This window comes from Pteropus medius, unplaced genomic scaffold, assembly GCF_902729225.1.
Source record: "Pteropus medius unplaced genomic scaffold, Ma_sr-lr_union100, whole genome shotgun sequence".
NCBI lineage: Eukaryota > Metazoa > Chordata > Mammalia > Chiroptera > Pteropodidae > Pteropus > Pteropus medius.
The window spans coordinates 21,298,955-21,316,613 of record NW_024340692.1 but is presented as its reverse complement, the minus strand read 5'-3'; the positions used below and the strand labels follow the sequence as shown (position 1 = coordinate 21,316,613).

The window sequence follows — 17,659 nt, the reverse complement described above, 5'->3', positions numbered from 1 at the left end:
GTTCTCCCACCCTCACTTTTTACTCAACTAACAAATTCTGCTTTCCAAACAGCACTTATAATTTGAAATGATTTTATTTAATTACTGGCTTGTAGCTTGGCTCCTCCCAGTAAAATATAAGCTCCACATAAGCAGATAGCTTATTAAAGAAAAATGTTGTAGTATTGTGCCCATTCGAATGGCTGATAAACAACAGGTGCTCTATAAGTATTTTTTAATAGCTTTATTGAGATGGAATTTACATATCATACATTTCACCTAAAGTTATTATTCAAATGTTTTTAGTATAGTCACTGCATTGTGTGAGTCACCACAATTTTAGAACTTTTTCAAAAGAAACTCCATACGCATGAGGAGTCATTCCCCAATACCCCTAACCCTTCCAGCCCTAGGTGATCACTAATCTACTTACTGTGTCTACAGATTTTACTATTCTGAACATTTCTTATAAACAAAATCATGCTATATACGGCCTTTGTCACTGTCCCCTTTCCCTTGGCATAGCGTTTTCAAGGTTCCTCCATATTGTAGCATGTGTCAGTAATTCAATCACCCTTATTGCCAAATAATACTCTATTCTATAGATATATCATATTTTGTTTATCCATTCATCAGCTGATAGATATCTGGGTTGGTTCCACTTTTTGGCTCTAACGAATAATGCTGCCAGGAACTTCTGTCCGCAAGCTTTTGTGTGAACAAATGCTTTTGTTTCTCTTGGGTATACACTTAGGAGTAGGACTGCTGGGTTATATGGTAACTCTGTGTTTAACCTTTTGAGGAACTGGCAGACTGTTTTCCAGAGTGGTTGCACCATTTCACATTTCCACCAGCAGTGTACCGTGGTTCCAGTTTCTTTACATCTTTGTCAATGCTGTGATTATCTGTCATTTAGAATATCACAATCTCACCGAGTGTGAACTAGTATCTCACTGCGGTTTTGATTTGCATTTCTCTGATAACTAATGATGCTGAACATCTTTTTATGTGTTTATTAGCCATTTGTATATCTTCTTTGAAGAAATGTCTATTCAAATCCTGTGTGCTCATGCTTAATTGGGTTATTTGTCTTTTTATTATTGAGTGGAGGAGTTCTTGATATATTCTGGATACAAGTCTCTCAACAGACGTGATTTGAAAATATTTTCTCTCATTTTGTGGGTTGTCTTTTCACTTTTTTGATGGTATCCTTCAATAACTATTTTTAAATAAAACAATGAATAAAATTAATTCTTTAAGACAGAGGAAACCCATGACCAGATCCTAAGTATGTGGCAAATTAGTGGCAGGGTGGGACCTACAGGGGAATTCGAGTTACCTGTTTTTAGCTTTGAATTTTGTTTACTGTTTCTCAGTATTGTCCAACCAGCCCAGAAGCAATGACATATTCCTGTGATGAGTCAAAGAATGCAGCATTTGGTAAACTGGCTCAGGAGCACTAACCAAATAGAAAGATACCCCACAGTTAAAGAAGAAAGAAAAAATGTTTTGCTGGAAGCTAGGCAGTAATAAATCCTAAGTGGCCTACAATTTAGTTTTCTCTTGAAAAACTTTGAAACTGATTAATGGGGTCCCACACACACAGGAAAAAAAAAACATTAGTTAAATATAACTAGCAGGATGTAGTAAGCAGTAAACTTCTGAACTCAAAGATATTTGCTTATAAGATTAAAGGCTCTGGGATTGTCTCCCCTCTCTGCACTGCATTCAAACTAGAAAGCACTGCCCAGTTTTATTTTGGTTAAGAAACTTCAACTAGTGAAAACAAGGTATAAGGCTGGGAACAGCAATATGGAGAGAACTGGACTATTTTTACAGCTGGAAGAGCTTCTCAGATTAGAAAAATATCAGACCTTAAAAAGGCAGTAAGAAAGGACTCGCTTTTCATAAATGTTAACTAGTTTTTCAATGCTGGCATGGTATCGACAGTATAATTTTCCCAGGACAGAATTAACCTCATAGATAATGTGCAGAGGATTAAACTAGAGACTTAATGCTTCCTTTGTGATGTTAACCCTAAATTAGCAATCAGATTACCACACAAATGCAGACAAAATTAATCTAATATTAAATAGAGCAATCTAAAAATATTACATATTGGAGATCAATCTATAATTTTAAAAAACATTTTAAAATATATCTATATTCTTATAAGGCAGTAAAAAGACACATTTGGACCCTAGCTTCATTTTACTGTATAAAATAATGTATGTAAAAGGCAGACTATATGACATGTGAATAAATTATAGGCGTAATTATTATAGTTGAAAGTAGGCTACATGAAACTTAAGGTGGAGGTAAACATAAAATGTGACATAGCTATATACCATTTTAAAATCAGCCTTAAATATTATTTCTGGTTTCATATTCTCTGTTTACATTCTTCTCTCTATCTTCAGTGCTCAATGCAATCTTCAGTTTTCAAATCAAATATAAGAAGGCACATTTGGGAGTTAAAAGCAATCACCCATGTGTCTGTCTTTATCCCTTAAGTTGATGTAGGACCTGCAGTGCAAATAATACTGCACAGATGTGTAAAGTAGAGATAATACCTAAATTTTTCCAAGGAGAATTGAACGATGGGGCAAAATTCATGTTTATCTGCCTAGTGAATATGCCAGCACAAATTACCTGGAATCCTCATCTTATCCAAACTGATAACCCTTCCAACTCCCCAGTCTCATAGTTTCTCAACTCCATCTAACACGCTGGCCTTCATCTGTTCTCTATCTGGTTGGTCCACCAGCACGTCCATACCTTGGACTTCATCATTATGCAGAATATCTCTAAAAAAAGGACTAGCCTCCGGGATGGCTCCCATCTTTCCACTTCTACCGCTCTTACAAAACTGGCCCCCCATTCTCATTTTGAACTGATAGCCCCTGTACTCGCCCTATTCCTTCGGTCCACCAGTCCTGTTTTGACCCCACTAGCTTCCTTAAAGCCTGGACACGATGGTCATGCATTCGAGCATTTCAAAGGTAGTACCCCTTGTATTCAAGAGCCTTTCATCCCCCTCCCCAGTTTCCCACAATCTTCTTCCTTTCTTTCTCACCCTAGAGAATTCTACCTCCCCGTTTTACCCTTTTCTAATCTCAAATTGCTGAGCATCAGTGACAAAAGCACAAAATAATAGATTGGTTCATTTTTTACTCATTCGTTTGACTACTAAGTACAAGCAGCAAATAATCTCATTCTATTTAGCGGTTCTTGGTCATTGATCATTGATTCTTACCAAAATTTCCTAAAAATGTTCCCATGCACTGGAGCATCTGGACATCAATCTCAGCCACTTTCCCCCTCTCTCTGCAGGTAGCCTTCACCACTGAAGTGACGAATGAGATCCAGGTCATTCTATATACACGTCCTTTTCCTTCTTTGGCTTGAACTCCCCTGAATCTCTATTTCATTCCTTTTTAGTCTCAAGGCACCAATGTTCCTCTCCTTTCCAAACCTGTTCCTCTCTACAGAAGCTTCCTATCCCAAAAGCCCTATCTCAAGTGCCCACTGTGCTCCTCCTGCGCCACCCACTGTGCTAGGTGCTGGGATAAAAACAGAAATGAGGCGCCACCCTGCTCCCAAGAGAAACTCAGCAGCTAGTGAAAGGATAGATGTGATCCCGAGCACGCGCACGCTTGCATGCACACACACTCACACACTCATACACAAAGACACACACAATTAGAGTGACCACATCATTTCTCTTTCAAACTCAGACATGTTTGAAAGTGAAAGGAGATGTAAAAAAATACTTAATGGAGGTAAACTGATTTACTACAGGTACAAACTAGGGCTATCGGTGGCAAAATATTATGTAGGGTCACACTAGCATGGTGCTTTCGATTATTAAAATGTGTCTAAAACATTGGAAAAAGGGGCACAATATGAAAACAATATTTAAAACTGATCATAATGTGGCTATAAAAAACCAAGATATAATAACACATTCATTGAGTATGTAGTATGTGCTACATATTATTTTAACTATTTGAACTAACCCTCATAGCAACCCTATCATGGAAATACTATTTGATTTTTTTCACATATGAAGGAACTGAGGTGCAGAGAGCTTAAGGAAGTAGCAGTATTAGGGTAGGATTCAAAAACCCTTTGGATCCAGACCTGTAATCCTAACTACCTCAGTAAATTGTCTAGAAAGAGATGGGTAGGGAGATGTGGAATAAACAACTTTTGTACTCACTTCCTCTACTGCCCTACAACCTCAACTCTCGCTCACTATTCAATCAAGCATTGGCACTAAGAGCCCTGGTAACCTCATCATCAAATCTTTGAGCTATGTTTCAGTTATCTTCCTGGATTCTTTCTACAGCACTTCTCGCTACTGTATACTCGTTCTTCTTGAGGCTTTCTGATTCTGTATCTTCAGGGCCTCTGATTGCCCTCGTGTACTCCCTTTAGCTCTTTCCCCTAGGTGGAGATACTTTAGGTTCTATTCTCTGTCCTCCTCTCTTTGTGCTTCACCTCTTAGCAATGCTAAGCACTTCTACAACTTCACAGATACAGACGATGAGTGCCAGTCTTTACTTCTTTCCCATTCAAAATTCTCTTCTGCCTAATGGACATTTCTACCTGCATGCCCTTCTACCTATCAACAACACTAAGCCGGAACCTATCTTTTTGCTTCCTAAAATGCTCCCACGGACTGTTCTAATTCTACAAATGAGTCTATCATTCTCCTGGTCTCACGACTATATCATCACCTCCCACTCCATCTTCCATTTCCATTGAGTTACTAAGCCATACTGAATCCAACTCTAGGAGAGCTTGCAAATCTATTCTTTCCATTGTCACAGCTTCTGTGCCCATTACCGATAATCTTTGCCAACATAATAGCCTCTCTGCCTCCTCTAGTTTGTTATGCACACTGCCACCAGTGGACACCCCCAGGCATGATTCGATCCTGTAACTCCACTGGTATTTACTTTGCTGAACAACAGTTATGGGTAGAAATGTCCTAACTCCTTGAGAGCAGAGAATGTCTTCAATGTGGTACATGGTGAACTCTCATGTTTGTTGAATAGGTTGTTGCCTCCTTCTCAGAGACCTTTAATATAACTCTTTATCCTACATAAATAATGTTGAAATTCTCTAAACCAGGCATTTAAGGCCTTTTATAACCTGACCTGTAGTGGGTTTTTCCTTGTCCTGTGTCTGCATTCCCTTATTCCAGTAACACCATCCCCTTTTTCTTTGGGGAGCAGTCCCTCCCCAATTGGTGGGATTCCCATCAAAGGTCAACATCTCCCTTACTTCAAGGGTGAACATGCTAGAATATTTTGAAGGATATTAGGTGGGAGGGGGATTGGGGGTACAAAAAAAAGGCAAAGGGATTAAGAGGTACAAATGGACAGTTGCAGAATAGATATGGAGATGTAGAGTGTAGCATGAGGAAGATGGTTAATAATATTGTAATAAATATGCAAGGGGGAAGAAGAGTACTAGATCGAGTGGGGTGATCACTTTGAGAGTTATGTGGATCTCTGATCACTGTGCTATACAATTGAAACTGGTATATTATTGTATCCCAACTATAATTGAAAAAACGCTCTAAATCATACCATGTAAATACAAGCAACTAATTGTCTATTATATTTCAATAAAGACAGGGGTGGGAGGGAAGGGTGAACATGTAACCTAAGCTGACTCATTAACATACTGCCACTCACATGGGCAAAGCGATTGGCTCATGAGTGGGGCTATGACCCAATCAGGATGAATTGGAGTCTTTTTCAGGGGTTAATTTCAATATTGGGTAAGAGGGATACTAAGAACTGTGTAAGCTTTACTGCCTGTGGGCCTGTGTAAGAATGAAGCTAATATAAAGAAATGAAGAAACACCTGACGCTGGCACTACCTCTGGCCTTTAAGCTGGACAGGCCCATAATTACTTTCCTAAAACTCTTGGAACTGGATGTGTTTCAGGATTCAGAATTCTTCGGGTAAGAAAGGTATAACGAGGCGCAAACTGGAGGGTATTATACACACCTCTACCTGGATCAAGGACAACATCCGCATAACCAAACTCATTAATATTTCTGCCAATAACAAACAATGCCCTAATTAATGCCAGTTTAGGTCAGGATAGGTTTTGCTACAAAGTACAGATCAGGCAAGGGTTCAGTTTCTGTTTTCAGAACTGAACATAAAGGCATGTGGATCTGTTTAAACCAACAGATTCCCTGTTTCCTTATCTGCTTGTTTATGAATTTTATTTAAGCAATACATGTTGGGTTTTTGACTCTTGTACCTAAAAGCATCTCATCTGTATTCCTTATGGGCTTATCTGTATTTCAGTTTAATTTCCCACTACTCTTCTACATAGGCCCATGTTTGAGTCAAATTAAAAAGGCTGTTTCGATTCTTTAAATTAAAAATCTTGCAACCTCCATATTGTATACATCTTATAAACCAAAGCTGTCCAACCAAGAGATGGGGAACTTTATTTTAGCTGGTTGATTTTCTAGTCTGTTGTCCTAGGCCTATACCTTCTCCATAGCTCTCACTACCTTCTCAAGAGAGAACCAGGAGTCACACTGACTCTTTCCCCTTTTCAGCCCCTACTAGATCCCCAGGGGCAATTGTAAAAATCTGGAAAATTACAAGTTGCTCTACTACAGAAACCCCCATAAACGACAGCACTCTCTCCCTTTAACCTTGAGCAGCCTCTGCATTTCCTTGAGGCCCTTCTAGATCAGATAATCCTTCCCATGTCTTCTTTGATTTCTATATTCATGTTCATTATTAAGGCACTTGATTTCACAGTAACTCTCCAAGGTGGACTGAGCAGGTATTAAGGTCTCCTACTTGAAATATGAGGCACTGGAGGGTCAGTTTGGTTAATAAAAAGAAAACCCTAGAGTTTCACTCAAACCTGACTTAGTCTTGTTTTCTTTCTCGTTGTCATTCTCATTTTCCTCCCAGGAATAACCCAAACTGAAGAGTTTATTGGCACTGATTGTTCCTTCTTGGTATCTTTAGATGTAGAAATGCAATCTATTGAAACTAGTGAAAAACTTGCATGAGTAATTTCACTCTAAACTATGTAAAAATTTAACTTTGATAAACAGATATGCACACATGAACACATGTATACATATATATCTTCTAGCATGCATGAAACAAGCATTCATTTTTATCATCCAGGAAGCCAAAGTCAGCTTTCTTTGTCATTGAATCCGAACTGAATTAGCCAAGTGCCAAGTGATAAAGTCCCAAGGCAGAGTGATACGTGATGTCTGATGCCTGATGCCTGGAGATACTTCAGCCGTGGGGAAAACCCAGACACTACTTCACATAACTTGAACAGACATCACAAATACCCCTCCCTGCCCAGGGGATGTTTTTGGGTCAGGACTCCCTCCCTTAACCAGAGTCAGATATCACTGGACATTTTCCCAGCACACTGCCCTGCTTCTCTGGCTGACCTTTTAAGGTTAGGACCTCTGAATATAAACTCATGAAAGATAGGAATAAGGCAAATTCAGCTGCCTTGGGGCTCACAAAAAATGCAGTTTTCCATTTCAAATAGATCCCGAAAATCCCAGTGGCCACATACAAGCTATTCCCAGTCTGTGAGGTTAATGCAACAGACCTGCCATCGCCAGGTCAAGCACTCTGAACTACTTTTCCTCATGAAAGGTTCTCCTACTCATGAGAATGCTGCATGTGAGAGTGGCTAGTGGAGGTCAGGACTAAGGTTCTTGGGCGTGAAGAGCTGCCCTGTGCCAAGCCAGATGTATCACACAGGGATCAATCCGTATGTACCCAGGCATCAAAATTTTATTTTCCTGATCTTCACACTTTGCATCTTCCAATTAAAAAATGGCTTCCTTTAACCCTAAAGTTTGAATCTCGCTTATTTCAGATTCAGATTCAACAAACCTTTCACTGCAAGCCTAATTATGTGCTGAGCAACACATTGTCAATTTAAACTCTATTACCTAGAGAGTTATCGTTCTATAAATGAAGGCACAGGGCTCCAGTAAGTTCAGTAACTTGTCTACTTTCGAAGACCCTGCAAGTAGCATCTCTGGAGTTTCCAAGTCTATGTTTTCAATGGGAACTTCAGGTAAAATATTTCCCCAGTATTGCTTGCATCTCGCTTCATCCTTCTGGAACCTTGCTCAAGATAAGTTACATGGTTTAAGGAGGGGTTTCTGCTACTGGTAATCTCAGCTTGAAATCAAGGAGTATAAGCAATTCACAGAAGAATGAATATAGCTATCGCACACTGCAAAAAACCTTCACAGGGACCGCCTCGCTGCGTTCAAATAACCAGAAATTAATTCCTTCTGGTTTGTAGATTTAGTCCAAAGGTTCACAATTAACATTACGTCAGGTCTTATTCCTTTATGCCATTCTCTAACCATTACACTGTTAGTTCAAAGGGTCAGATCACACAATTAGTGCAGATCAACAGGCGGGCACACCCACCACCCTCAGCCAGCACAGTAGGTGCTGGTCATACTAGATACTAAGAGGGCTTGGAGTCAGGGCTTGTAGAAGAGAGGTATGGCATTACACATCTGACACTAATATCAAGCAAAATGATATATGCTGACATGGCAACTACTAATAATAATTATGGCATCATTTCAGAATTTTAAGGCATAACCTTTCACAAAATATAAACAGTATGTGAAAAGCTATCTAAACATAATGCATCTCTATAACCTAAGGCAAGAAAACCCTATTCTTCCTTCCAAGAAGTCAAGCATGTCTTTTTTTTTTTTTGCATTTGTTTGCATGCTTGCTCTTTTGTTACTTTGTACATCCTATTTTTCATGAATACAAGAAGCATGCCTATTTTTTTTTCTTATGTAGAAACCCCCAGGCCAGAAACTTTACCTCTGGTAGCTTTTAAATGCTAAGATGCAAAACAAAGCATTACACTGATATTCTGAGTAAAACTGTACCTTTACTGTAGTGAAAATTCATAACCTCATTCACCTAAAACATCACACTGAAGATATCAAAAATACTACCAGGATATTAGATGACTTAAGAAACAATAACAGGTCTCAGTTCCAACTTGTTACACATGAGGTGGGGCCCCAAGCCTAAGTGGGTAAAAACAGGAGAACATTCCAGGGACCTCTGCAAAGTAGTTACTGCCCTCAACTAAAGCACAGCTGATTTATTGATGGAAAAGAAAGAATAACAAAAGGATGTTAAAGCGTTAAAAGGTCAGAGCAGTTAAGAATGGATAAGAAATACAGTTGGCCCTTACAGTGCAATGATATTGCAGGTGTGAACTCAATTTACCACCCCAAAGACTTAGCATAGGGTTACTCTCCTTTGATCTACAGAGGAAATGCTTTCCACTGTAAGAATAGCTGATCTTCTTACACTGCTTATGGCATCAGTTCAAGGGGGCCTCTGTAACTTCTGTAAGCACTAAATTTCCTCATTGGCCTTATAAAAACCACCATAAATAGTGTCTGTGTATTTGTATGTAATCTTTCTTAGTATTACTTTTTAAATGAAAAACCATAGATCTTCATTAGAAGGCCCTTTGTAAAAAGTCAGGCAAGGTTGCAGAACACTATAATATTGTCTTGCTCAAAAGGGGTTTGGTAAAATCTCTTTCACTCATAGATATTCTGGATATCGAAGTCCTATCTAACAAGTTCCTTTAGATACAAGTCTTTTGGTCCTTGAAAGTCATGATGCTCTTAGATTCAAGAAGTCCAGGTCTGTTTGAATGAAGTATCTGTGAATTAAGTAGCTGGATGTTTGCTGCCAGTCTACTGAGCTACTAAATCAAAATTCAGGGAAATGAGGATTTTGCTTTCTTCCTCCTTCCCCCTTTGGGATGGAGGGATTCTCTAAAAGACAGTATTCACAGAGGAGTAGGCCTGGACCAAAGAAACTTAGATCTGAATCATGCCTTTGCCACTGTCTAGCTGGGTGACCCTCTGCCAGTCAACTTCTCCAGCCTCGGTTTCCTCTTTGCTGTACGTGAAGTAATATCCATAAAAAATGGCCGTTTTGTGGATTATGAAAACAGTGTATGTTCAAGAACTTATTCTTCCAAATATGCCTGATATATGGGACATATTCACTGTTAGCTGAACCTGAGAGATATGTCTTTGGAAAGATTAGCACAGCTACTGTCAGTGTTGGCTTCCAAGTTACCTCCCCAGTCACATGCAACACCCAACTTTAAGCTCATGTAAAAAGATTTGAACAGACTTAGTATTTTCTTCCAGTGAAAAAAAGAAGGCAGCGGAATCCTAACAAGCCATTTGAATGGAACTCTCTGGAAGACGATAGACACTCAGGCAACAAAATCTGGCTGGCTTCCCTGACTTCCTTCCAGGTGTGTGTTTGGGGAGAGTTTGGGGAGGGAGTGGACATACACTGTGGCCCTTGCTCTGTTCTCAGTCCTCCACATGACTGGCTTTTCTGGATGGTGTCCTCCCTCTGGACCCACAAAGTGTAAGACCTTGTGCTCCGGCTCCTCCAAACCACCTCCACCCCCAGCACTTCGTAGCTCCTTCTAGATGCAGCCAGCAACAGCAGCTCTGCCTCCTCTGAGGGTGCCCAGTTCCCCAGCTCCAAGGCTCGAATTCCTGGATGTGGAGGACACTGACATCAGAAACCGTCTGTGCTCTCTTGCTTCAGCGGCACCAGCTGGCCCCTACTCGCTTCACCGTGGCAGGGCACACAGGGCGCGTGCATCTCCGGCAGCCCCAGAAGTGCGTCTACTGCGAGGGTACCCCCACCACCTTAGCATCCCACCTCAAGCAGAGTCATCCCACCTCAAGCATCTGGCCAGGCCCAAAGAAGAGAGTGGAAGGTGTGTGAGTATGGGGTGGCGGACACTTTCTGGAAGTCGCTAACACTGCCTTCTCCATCCCATTTCTCTCTGGAAAGAGCAAGGAAGCCAAGGCAATTTAGCCCGGAGGTACTCCCAAATCTGTTGCGTTCACAATCATCCCTTTAGTGCCACTCAACTCATTGTACCCCATCAGGGCAGCTCTGCCAAAAGCTCTCGAGAGGTACCCCACAAAAACCCTGCGCCCTGCTGCCTACCACCCAACTCTCGCCTCACGCCTCCTCTGGGCTCTGCATGTCCCTACGGGAGAGCGGTGGCGGGGGGGGCGCGGGGGACCGGGAGAGCAAACCCTGGTAAGCGGGTCTCGGACGTTTCCCACCTCCCCTTCTGACCCCCTCTCCGGGAGCCCACACACGGATCCCACGCAAGAGGCCAAGAAGCCGGGAGGTCTTTCCCAAAATCTGCGCTCACGCCACCACCCTCTTCCCTCCCTCCGCCTCCCTCCATCCTTCCAGCTTCAGTCCCCGAGCCTCCTGCACCTCCAGCTCTCAGCGGCTCTCTGGCCCAAGAAGAGGAAACTTCTTTCTGGGCTAAATTCAGGTCCGAGCAGGAAAGGCTTTCCCTTCCCTGCCTCCCTCTAACTCCAGCTCTAAAAATCCATAAGAAGCCGGAACCAGGGCAGTGCTTACCCCTCAAAAAAGCTCAGGCTACGAGTGTTCCCCTAATTTCCATGTCAAAAGGTCCAATCGGGTCTGAAACAACTCATGGGGTATGCACATGATTTTTCCATAGATCCTACCTGTCCCCCACGGCTTGCAAGAAACAAGTAAATAAAACGCAAACCCCAACAACTTTGGGGAGTGAGTGTATGTGTAAAGAGAGTAAGAGTGAGCATCACTCAAGAGTTAGAGCAACAGCTGAGAGAGCACATCTGGAAGAGGGGGAAGGGGATTGACGAGAAGACAAGAAGCATGATGTCGCGGGGGAATCCTCCCTCCCCGGGCAGCCTCGGGGCCGAGGGCCAGGCCAGCCTGTTGTTACCTGTCCTATGTTGATGAAGCCGTACTTGCTGGCGATGCGGTTGGCCTCCGGGAAGCCGCCGGCGATCTTGACTGCCCAGTGGTTGGTGTAGACACGCGTCCGGCACACAGGGAGCAGACAGCCCCAGAGCAGCGCCAGCACGCACAGTAGGTCCAGCCGTCCCGGGCAGCAGCAGCGGCTCCCCCAGCCCATGGCCCCGGCGCTTCGCTGCCTCTCTCTCGCGCTGGCTCCGTGCACTAAGCGGCGCGCGCACAACTAACTTCTCCGGCCTGGGCCGCCCGGGCGCGCAGCCCCCGGCCGCCGCGGCTTGCAGCCCTAGGAGATTGGCAGGAGGCGGCGAGCCCCGGCACGGAGCAGAGCAGCGAGCCTCACACCGGCTCCTAGACCATCCCTGGGGCTGCAGGGACCTGTGCTCCCTGCTCTCCGGCCCGCGGGGCAGTCGGCGGGCGCTCCCCGGCTCGAGCGCAGGAGGTGGCTGAACGGGGCAGGCGCCTTCCCGCAGTTGGGTCTCACCGGGCTCGGCTCCCGGACTCTCCGACTCGCCCTCTGTCCTCCCGGGGCCCCTGAGCACAGTGGAGGCGGTGCAGACAGCGGCCGGGCGCCCCCTCTGCTGGCCCGGGCTCCTAGCGCCTGCTAGCTTGCTCCCTGCGCTCCCTCCGGCTCCAAACTGCGCGCGAGGAGAGTGAGCGGCAATGGCAGCAGCGCCTGCTCTGCATAAATTACTCCCCTCGCCCCCCTTAACACCCCTCCTTTCCCACATTCCCCCTCCTCCTCTCCCTCCTCCGCCTGCCCGCCCAACAGCAGCCACAGCCAGACGCCAACCAGGTCCTAGCGCCGCCGGATTCTCCTGCCTGTGACCTCTAGGGTCGGGGCAGCGAATGCGAGACTTTCCAAAGGGCTCAAAGGAGAGCTCCCGTGTGGGAGTCGTGGTTTTACCCATTTCTCTGTCCTCCCTCCTGAATTTGTATTAATATACGGCCACTTCCCGAAAGACTAAAGAGATTTACGCGCTGGCGCGAGTCAAGCGCCCCAAAGATTCATTCATCCTCGTTCTGAACCTCTTTAAATAACCAAGTATTTAAGGAAGTCACTTGCGTGTCCATTGCCCAACAAATAACCCGAGATTTTCACTTCGTTAATTCTTTGTGCTTTTCAGCAACTGTTTTACACATTCTGCTGCCGGGAGAAGCTCTCACACAGGACCGTAAGGCACATCGGCTCCTACATAAGCCAACCACGGTGGCTCCAAAGCCAGGTCTGTTGCCTGCGGACTTTTGAAATCTGTACATCTGATTCTAAGCAACACCAAGGGAGAGTAAAATTCCAGTCGCAGAACTGAAGAAAGATGTTTCCATGAATATTTGGTATGAAAATGGATGGAAGGGTTGGGCCAAAGGAATAACTTCATTCATTCGTTCCATTGTGTCTGAGGAGGGCTTCTTTTTCTCTACCAAGGGAAAAAAAGTTTTCCAACTTTTCCAAGCACAGCTCTGAAATAGTGAGACACTTTAACATAAAACGGGCCACAGAGGAAGTTCAGATGAAATAAGTGGCTGCGCTGCCTTCATTACTGTATCAGGCACTGTGACTGCAGCAGGCAGGAGGGAGCTCCAATTAACCCACTTCTGCTGAACAACCTCCCCGCCTCTTTTGGCACAGGATTTCTTGTGCAAACAAAATCTACCCTTTATGAAATAATTCAATTGACCTTAAAAGTATTCACTATATCCCTACCTCCTCCGCCTACCTCTTTCTCCCTCTCCTTTTCCAATCTCCCATTATCTTTCTTCCTAAGCATCGGTTATATGTATTTGAGATTAATTAACCCTCACACCTATAGCTTCGGGTAATAATTCTTTTATCTGCCTAGGGCTTCACTCCCCTCATCCACTCAGCTGAACCATATCTGCAAACTCAATATTCATAAGTTTAAGGGTCATAAAATTCATAAAGTTAAATTTATAACTCATAAAATTATCATTTTATGACTTTTTACACATCGTATAAGGTGTGCTATATTATTTAATCTTGAAAACAAACCCACTAAATACCATTACCCTCAAATTACTGAAGAAGTGGAAGACCAAAAGAACTAAATCTTTTGCAGAAGGGCAAATATTTTACTCATTTATCTGTCTGATTTCTCTTTTGAGCACCTAAAAGGTGCTAGGAATTGTGCTGGATACTGGAGAAAGAAGAGGAGGGGAAGGTAGAGGAGACACAAAAGTTAGTGGAATTCAGACTCTGAATAACTCTAGAGTAAATGTGATTTATAATAAAGGCCATTGTTATTGTTGTTATTATTATTATTGATAGGTGGAAAAGCATAAGCACTATGCTCAGGCTTTAGAGTTTTGCCACAGTCTCACTACCAACCAGTCCCTTCCTCCTTCTCCAACCTGGAGTCCAGAAAGTTCACAATCTATTAGATCACAGTTAATTGCCACCCAGACCACCCCCATCTATTCATAGGGACATTGGATTATGCCTCCGGAAGCTGATGGGTTTCAGATGGGATGGGAAGAGGTCACTAAAGATACAAGTCTCAGTATACATCAGTCTCTCTTTCTTTCCTTCAGAATTGTGGGCTTTTGCTGTCAGATGGGAGGGGAAACCCTGCAGCCACTGTGAGGACTACACAAGGTACTTCATGAGTCAAGTTTGAAGTACAGCCTGTGGGTTCCTCTGGGACTCTGGGGCTATTATTGTTTAGGACTGCAAAGGCAGCACAAAATGCTTCTGTTTGAAAGCTATGTCGCCCCTGGACTTCAACTTCTCCACGAAATGAAGAAGAATCACTGCACCAGGTCTCCTGAGGCCTGGAAGTGGTTTCCTAAGAGTGGCAAAATTGCTCATTGATATTTTTTCTCCATGGTGTCTTTCTCTTTTTCTTTCCACTAACACTCTTGCCTTCTGTGAGCGTGCCCTGCTTGGCACACATACACAGCATTCACTGCAACTGAACATGAGAGAGAATTGGAAAGTGAGGTAGGAAATGAATGGGCAAACCAATCCCTGGGCTAGCATTTAGCTTACTCAAAGGGTATATTCTTCCATTTGGATGCATATGTATTTAGAAGAGAAAACCTAGTTCTGCTGAAAAAAATAAAAAAAGATTTGGAACCCCTCCCCATTCATCTATCATATCAAACATATGACTGTAGATTCATTCATCTTATTATCAATTGCTTTTGCAGCATCCTCCACTTCAATCATGTGTGCATTTGCAAAGAGCATGATTCCTAAATCTACATAATACTGAAGAAGCCCCTCTCCCACTGATGCACAGGCATATTCTGCATCCTGCTTTGGGATCTACCTTGAACTCATTAGCTTCTTTGATTAGAGCCAGTTGGCCAGAATGAAGCCCCCAGGAAAGGATCAATAGCTACAGCAAAAAAATAAAATAAAAATAAAAATAAATCTTTTTTCATGACCTTAAGCTCTATTGGTTATCAAAGTCAGCTCTATTTTCAAAGGCCTCAGTAGACAAAAAGACAAAGAACTGACAGTGTAGTAACAGTTAGTGCAAAACCATCACTAACGCTGAAATAGAAGCTGATGTAAGTCCTGCACGAATTCTTTCCTTTTGTATGGGACCAGCATTGTAGGATTTGATGCCGGACTCTCCCTCAGTTACATGCCATATGGCAGGAAACCAGGCAGTTTTACATTCTACTCTGCCTTATACTTAGCAATATATTACCTGATGATTTGTCCCCCACTAGTTTTTGGCCTCTCCGCCAAGGTCCCTCATAGCTCTAAAAGAAAATTTCAGTGAAATGTTAACAAACAAATCCAAGCAGGTTAGTAGAAGTGAGCAAGAACTCCACAGGACTCATCTTGAAACTCAGCAAATGAGAATTATTCTGGGAATAAGTTTGCCTCACTTTTTTCTCTGCTATATCCTTGCTGGAAATTGACCTTTAAGATCTCTTCTAACCTGAGATTCTGTGAATCAATGATAAATTGGTAATGGACAGTTTAGAGCTGACCAAGGGAGAAAAATGATACTAGAAATTTTACTGCCCAGTAGAAGAGTCACTAAATTTATGGGGATTCTAATCAGTTTTCTAGTATATCAAGTTCAGAATTAACAGTGAAAACTTGCCATATTTAATAATGAAAATAAATGGTAATTATTACTACCATTTATTAAGGATTAGTTATATTCCAGGCACTGATCTAAACACATTTCAGGCTTTAATCTCATTCACAGAACATCAGAACTGAAAGAGACCTTAGCTATCATAGAATCTAACTACTTTAAAGGAGAAGAAAATTGAGGCCAATAGAAAACTAATTTGGAAGACAACAATCCTATCATGGATAAATAAATTAACAAATGGATGCATAATATAAATTAAAAAAAAAAGGAAGGGCTGCATTGATCAAAGATGATAGTGCACAATGAACCTAGGATTAACATTTATCTAATATGCATATCTGGGTTAATAAATCAGGAGAATGAAAACTTGACTTAACATTTCAGATTCCTTAGATTTTTAACCACCGCTGTTTAAAAATATGATTCATGACATATATGAGCTCAGGACAAGAGTGAATTCAGGCCTTGGTATTATCTTTATTGCACAGTATTTATATAATGGGACACTAACAAGTGAATAATATCCTGCAGATTTCAGGAAGCTTTATCTCTGTATTCGACTTGTTTGAGGTTGCCTTAGATTGGCATAGTTGACTCTCTTCTATAAACATGTAAGGCCTACAATGACAAAATGGTTCCAAGAAAGCTTTCCCATTTGAAGCAAAGTGTAAAGATTGCAGGTGACTTTCTTCAGCTACATATGAAGAAAGTGACACGAACTGTCTGTTACCTTCTAGCTTCTATCCCTGGTCCCAGAGTAATATCTTCTTCAGGATGGACATGATGGATAAATGTGATGCCCCTCCTCGCCACTTCAGACTATAATTAAGTGAAAAGCAAGTAAAGAAAGGGTGGGTAAATTAAAGCAATTGGCTCAGGTCTTGGAGTTTCGCCCACCAAAAAGAATAAATGCTGTCATTGTCAACAGCCCGCTCCCAAGAGATTTGCCTTTTTTTTTTTTTTTTTTTTGTTGTTGTTGTTGTGCCTCTGTTCTCTTTTCTGCAAAACATTTTATTGGCTCCTTTATTCTTAAACCTCTCAGAGGATCAGGGGTTGAATACCGACTCAACAACTTGATCTCGCTTAGGAAGACCAAGTTAAATAGACCCTAGGAATTAAAACATTTTTTGTCCAGGCATTAGCTCTAATTCATCGATGTCAAATGATACATTGTAATTCAAAATATTCAGTATGACTCGTACTTATTTATCTGAAGCAAGATAAATTATGACAAAATTATTTCATAAATACCTTGTTTGAATACATCCTTAACACTTATTATATTCAGCCATTTCCAGAAAGTGTATATCTAGACCACTCATCATTTACTGTAGGTGATATAACTTCATTTTTCCCCGTGATATATTCGGGATGTAGTTATCACAAAACCATTGTGTAGCTACTGTTCCAGCACCTCCATACTAACCTTCCGTAACCTCACTTCCCATTTAAGTAATCTGAAAAAAAAAGGACTTCTTTTGTTGCCCTTGATCCTTAGATGAATGATAAAGGTATTTATCAGTAAGATACTCTCAAGCCAAACTTCAGTGCAAAGTTTGCCTGGGAGAGAAGTTTAGTTTAAACTTATTCCAATGAGCAGCTTCTATTCTTTCCTACTATGTATACAGAATGGTAGCAAAATACTGTTTTCAAAAGGGTTACCCCATACTTACAAAAAATTCATTATAAAATTTTATTTTTCTAAAGGC

The 17,659-nt window shown here is 42.1% G+C and overlaps 1 protein-coding gene across 5 annotated transcripts in view; it reads right to left on the bottom strand.

Moving 5' to 3' along the window:
• PCSK5 (proprotein convertase subtilisin/kexin type 5) overlaps positions 1-12,568 on the bottom strand; it is a 396,723-nt gene extending 384,155 nt beyond the window's left edge. For 2 of the 5 annotated variants that reach the window (XM_039843681.1, XM_039843770.1), the window contains exon 1: positions 11,843-12,568. In XM_039843681.1, coding sequence (XP_039699615.1) covers positions 11,843-12,034 — 192 coding nt within the window. In that variant the 5' untranslated portion in view covers positions 12,035-12,568. The remainder of the gene's footprint in view (positions 1-11,842) is intronic. The other 3 variants (XM_039843973.1, XM_039843922.1, XM_039843837.1) reach the window with 3 other exon arrangements.
• Between the last annotated feature and the right edge of the window lie 5,091 nt (positions 12,569-17,659).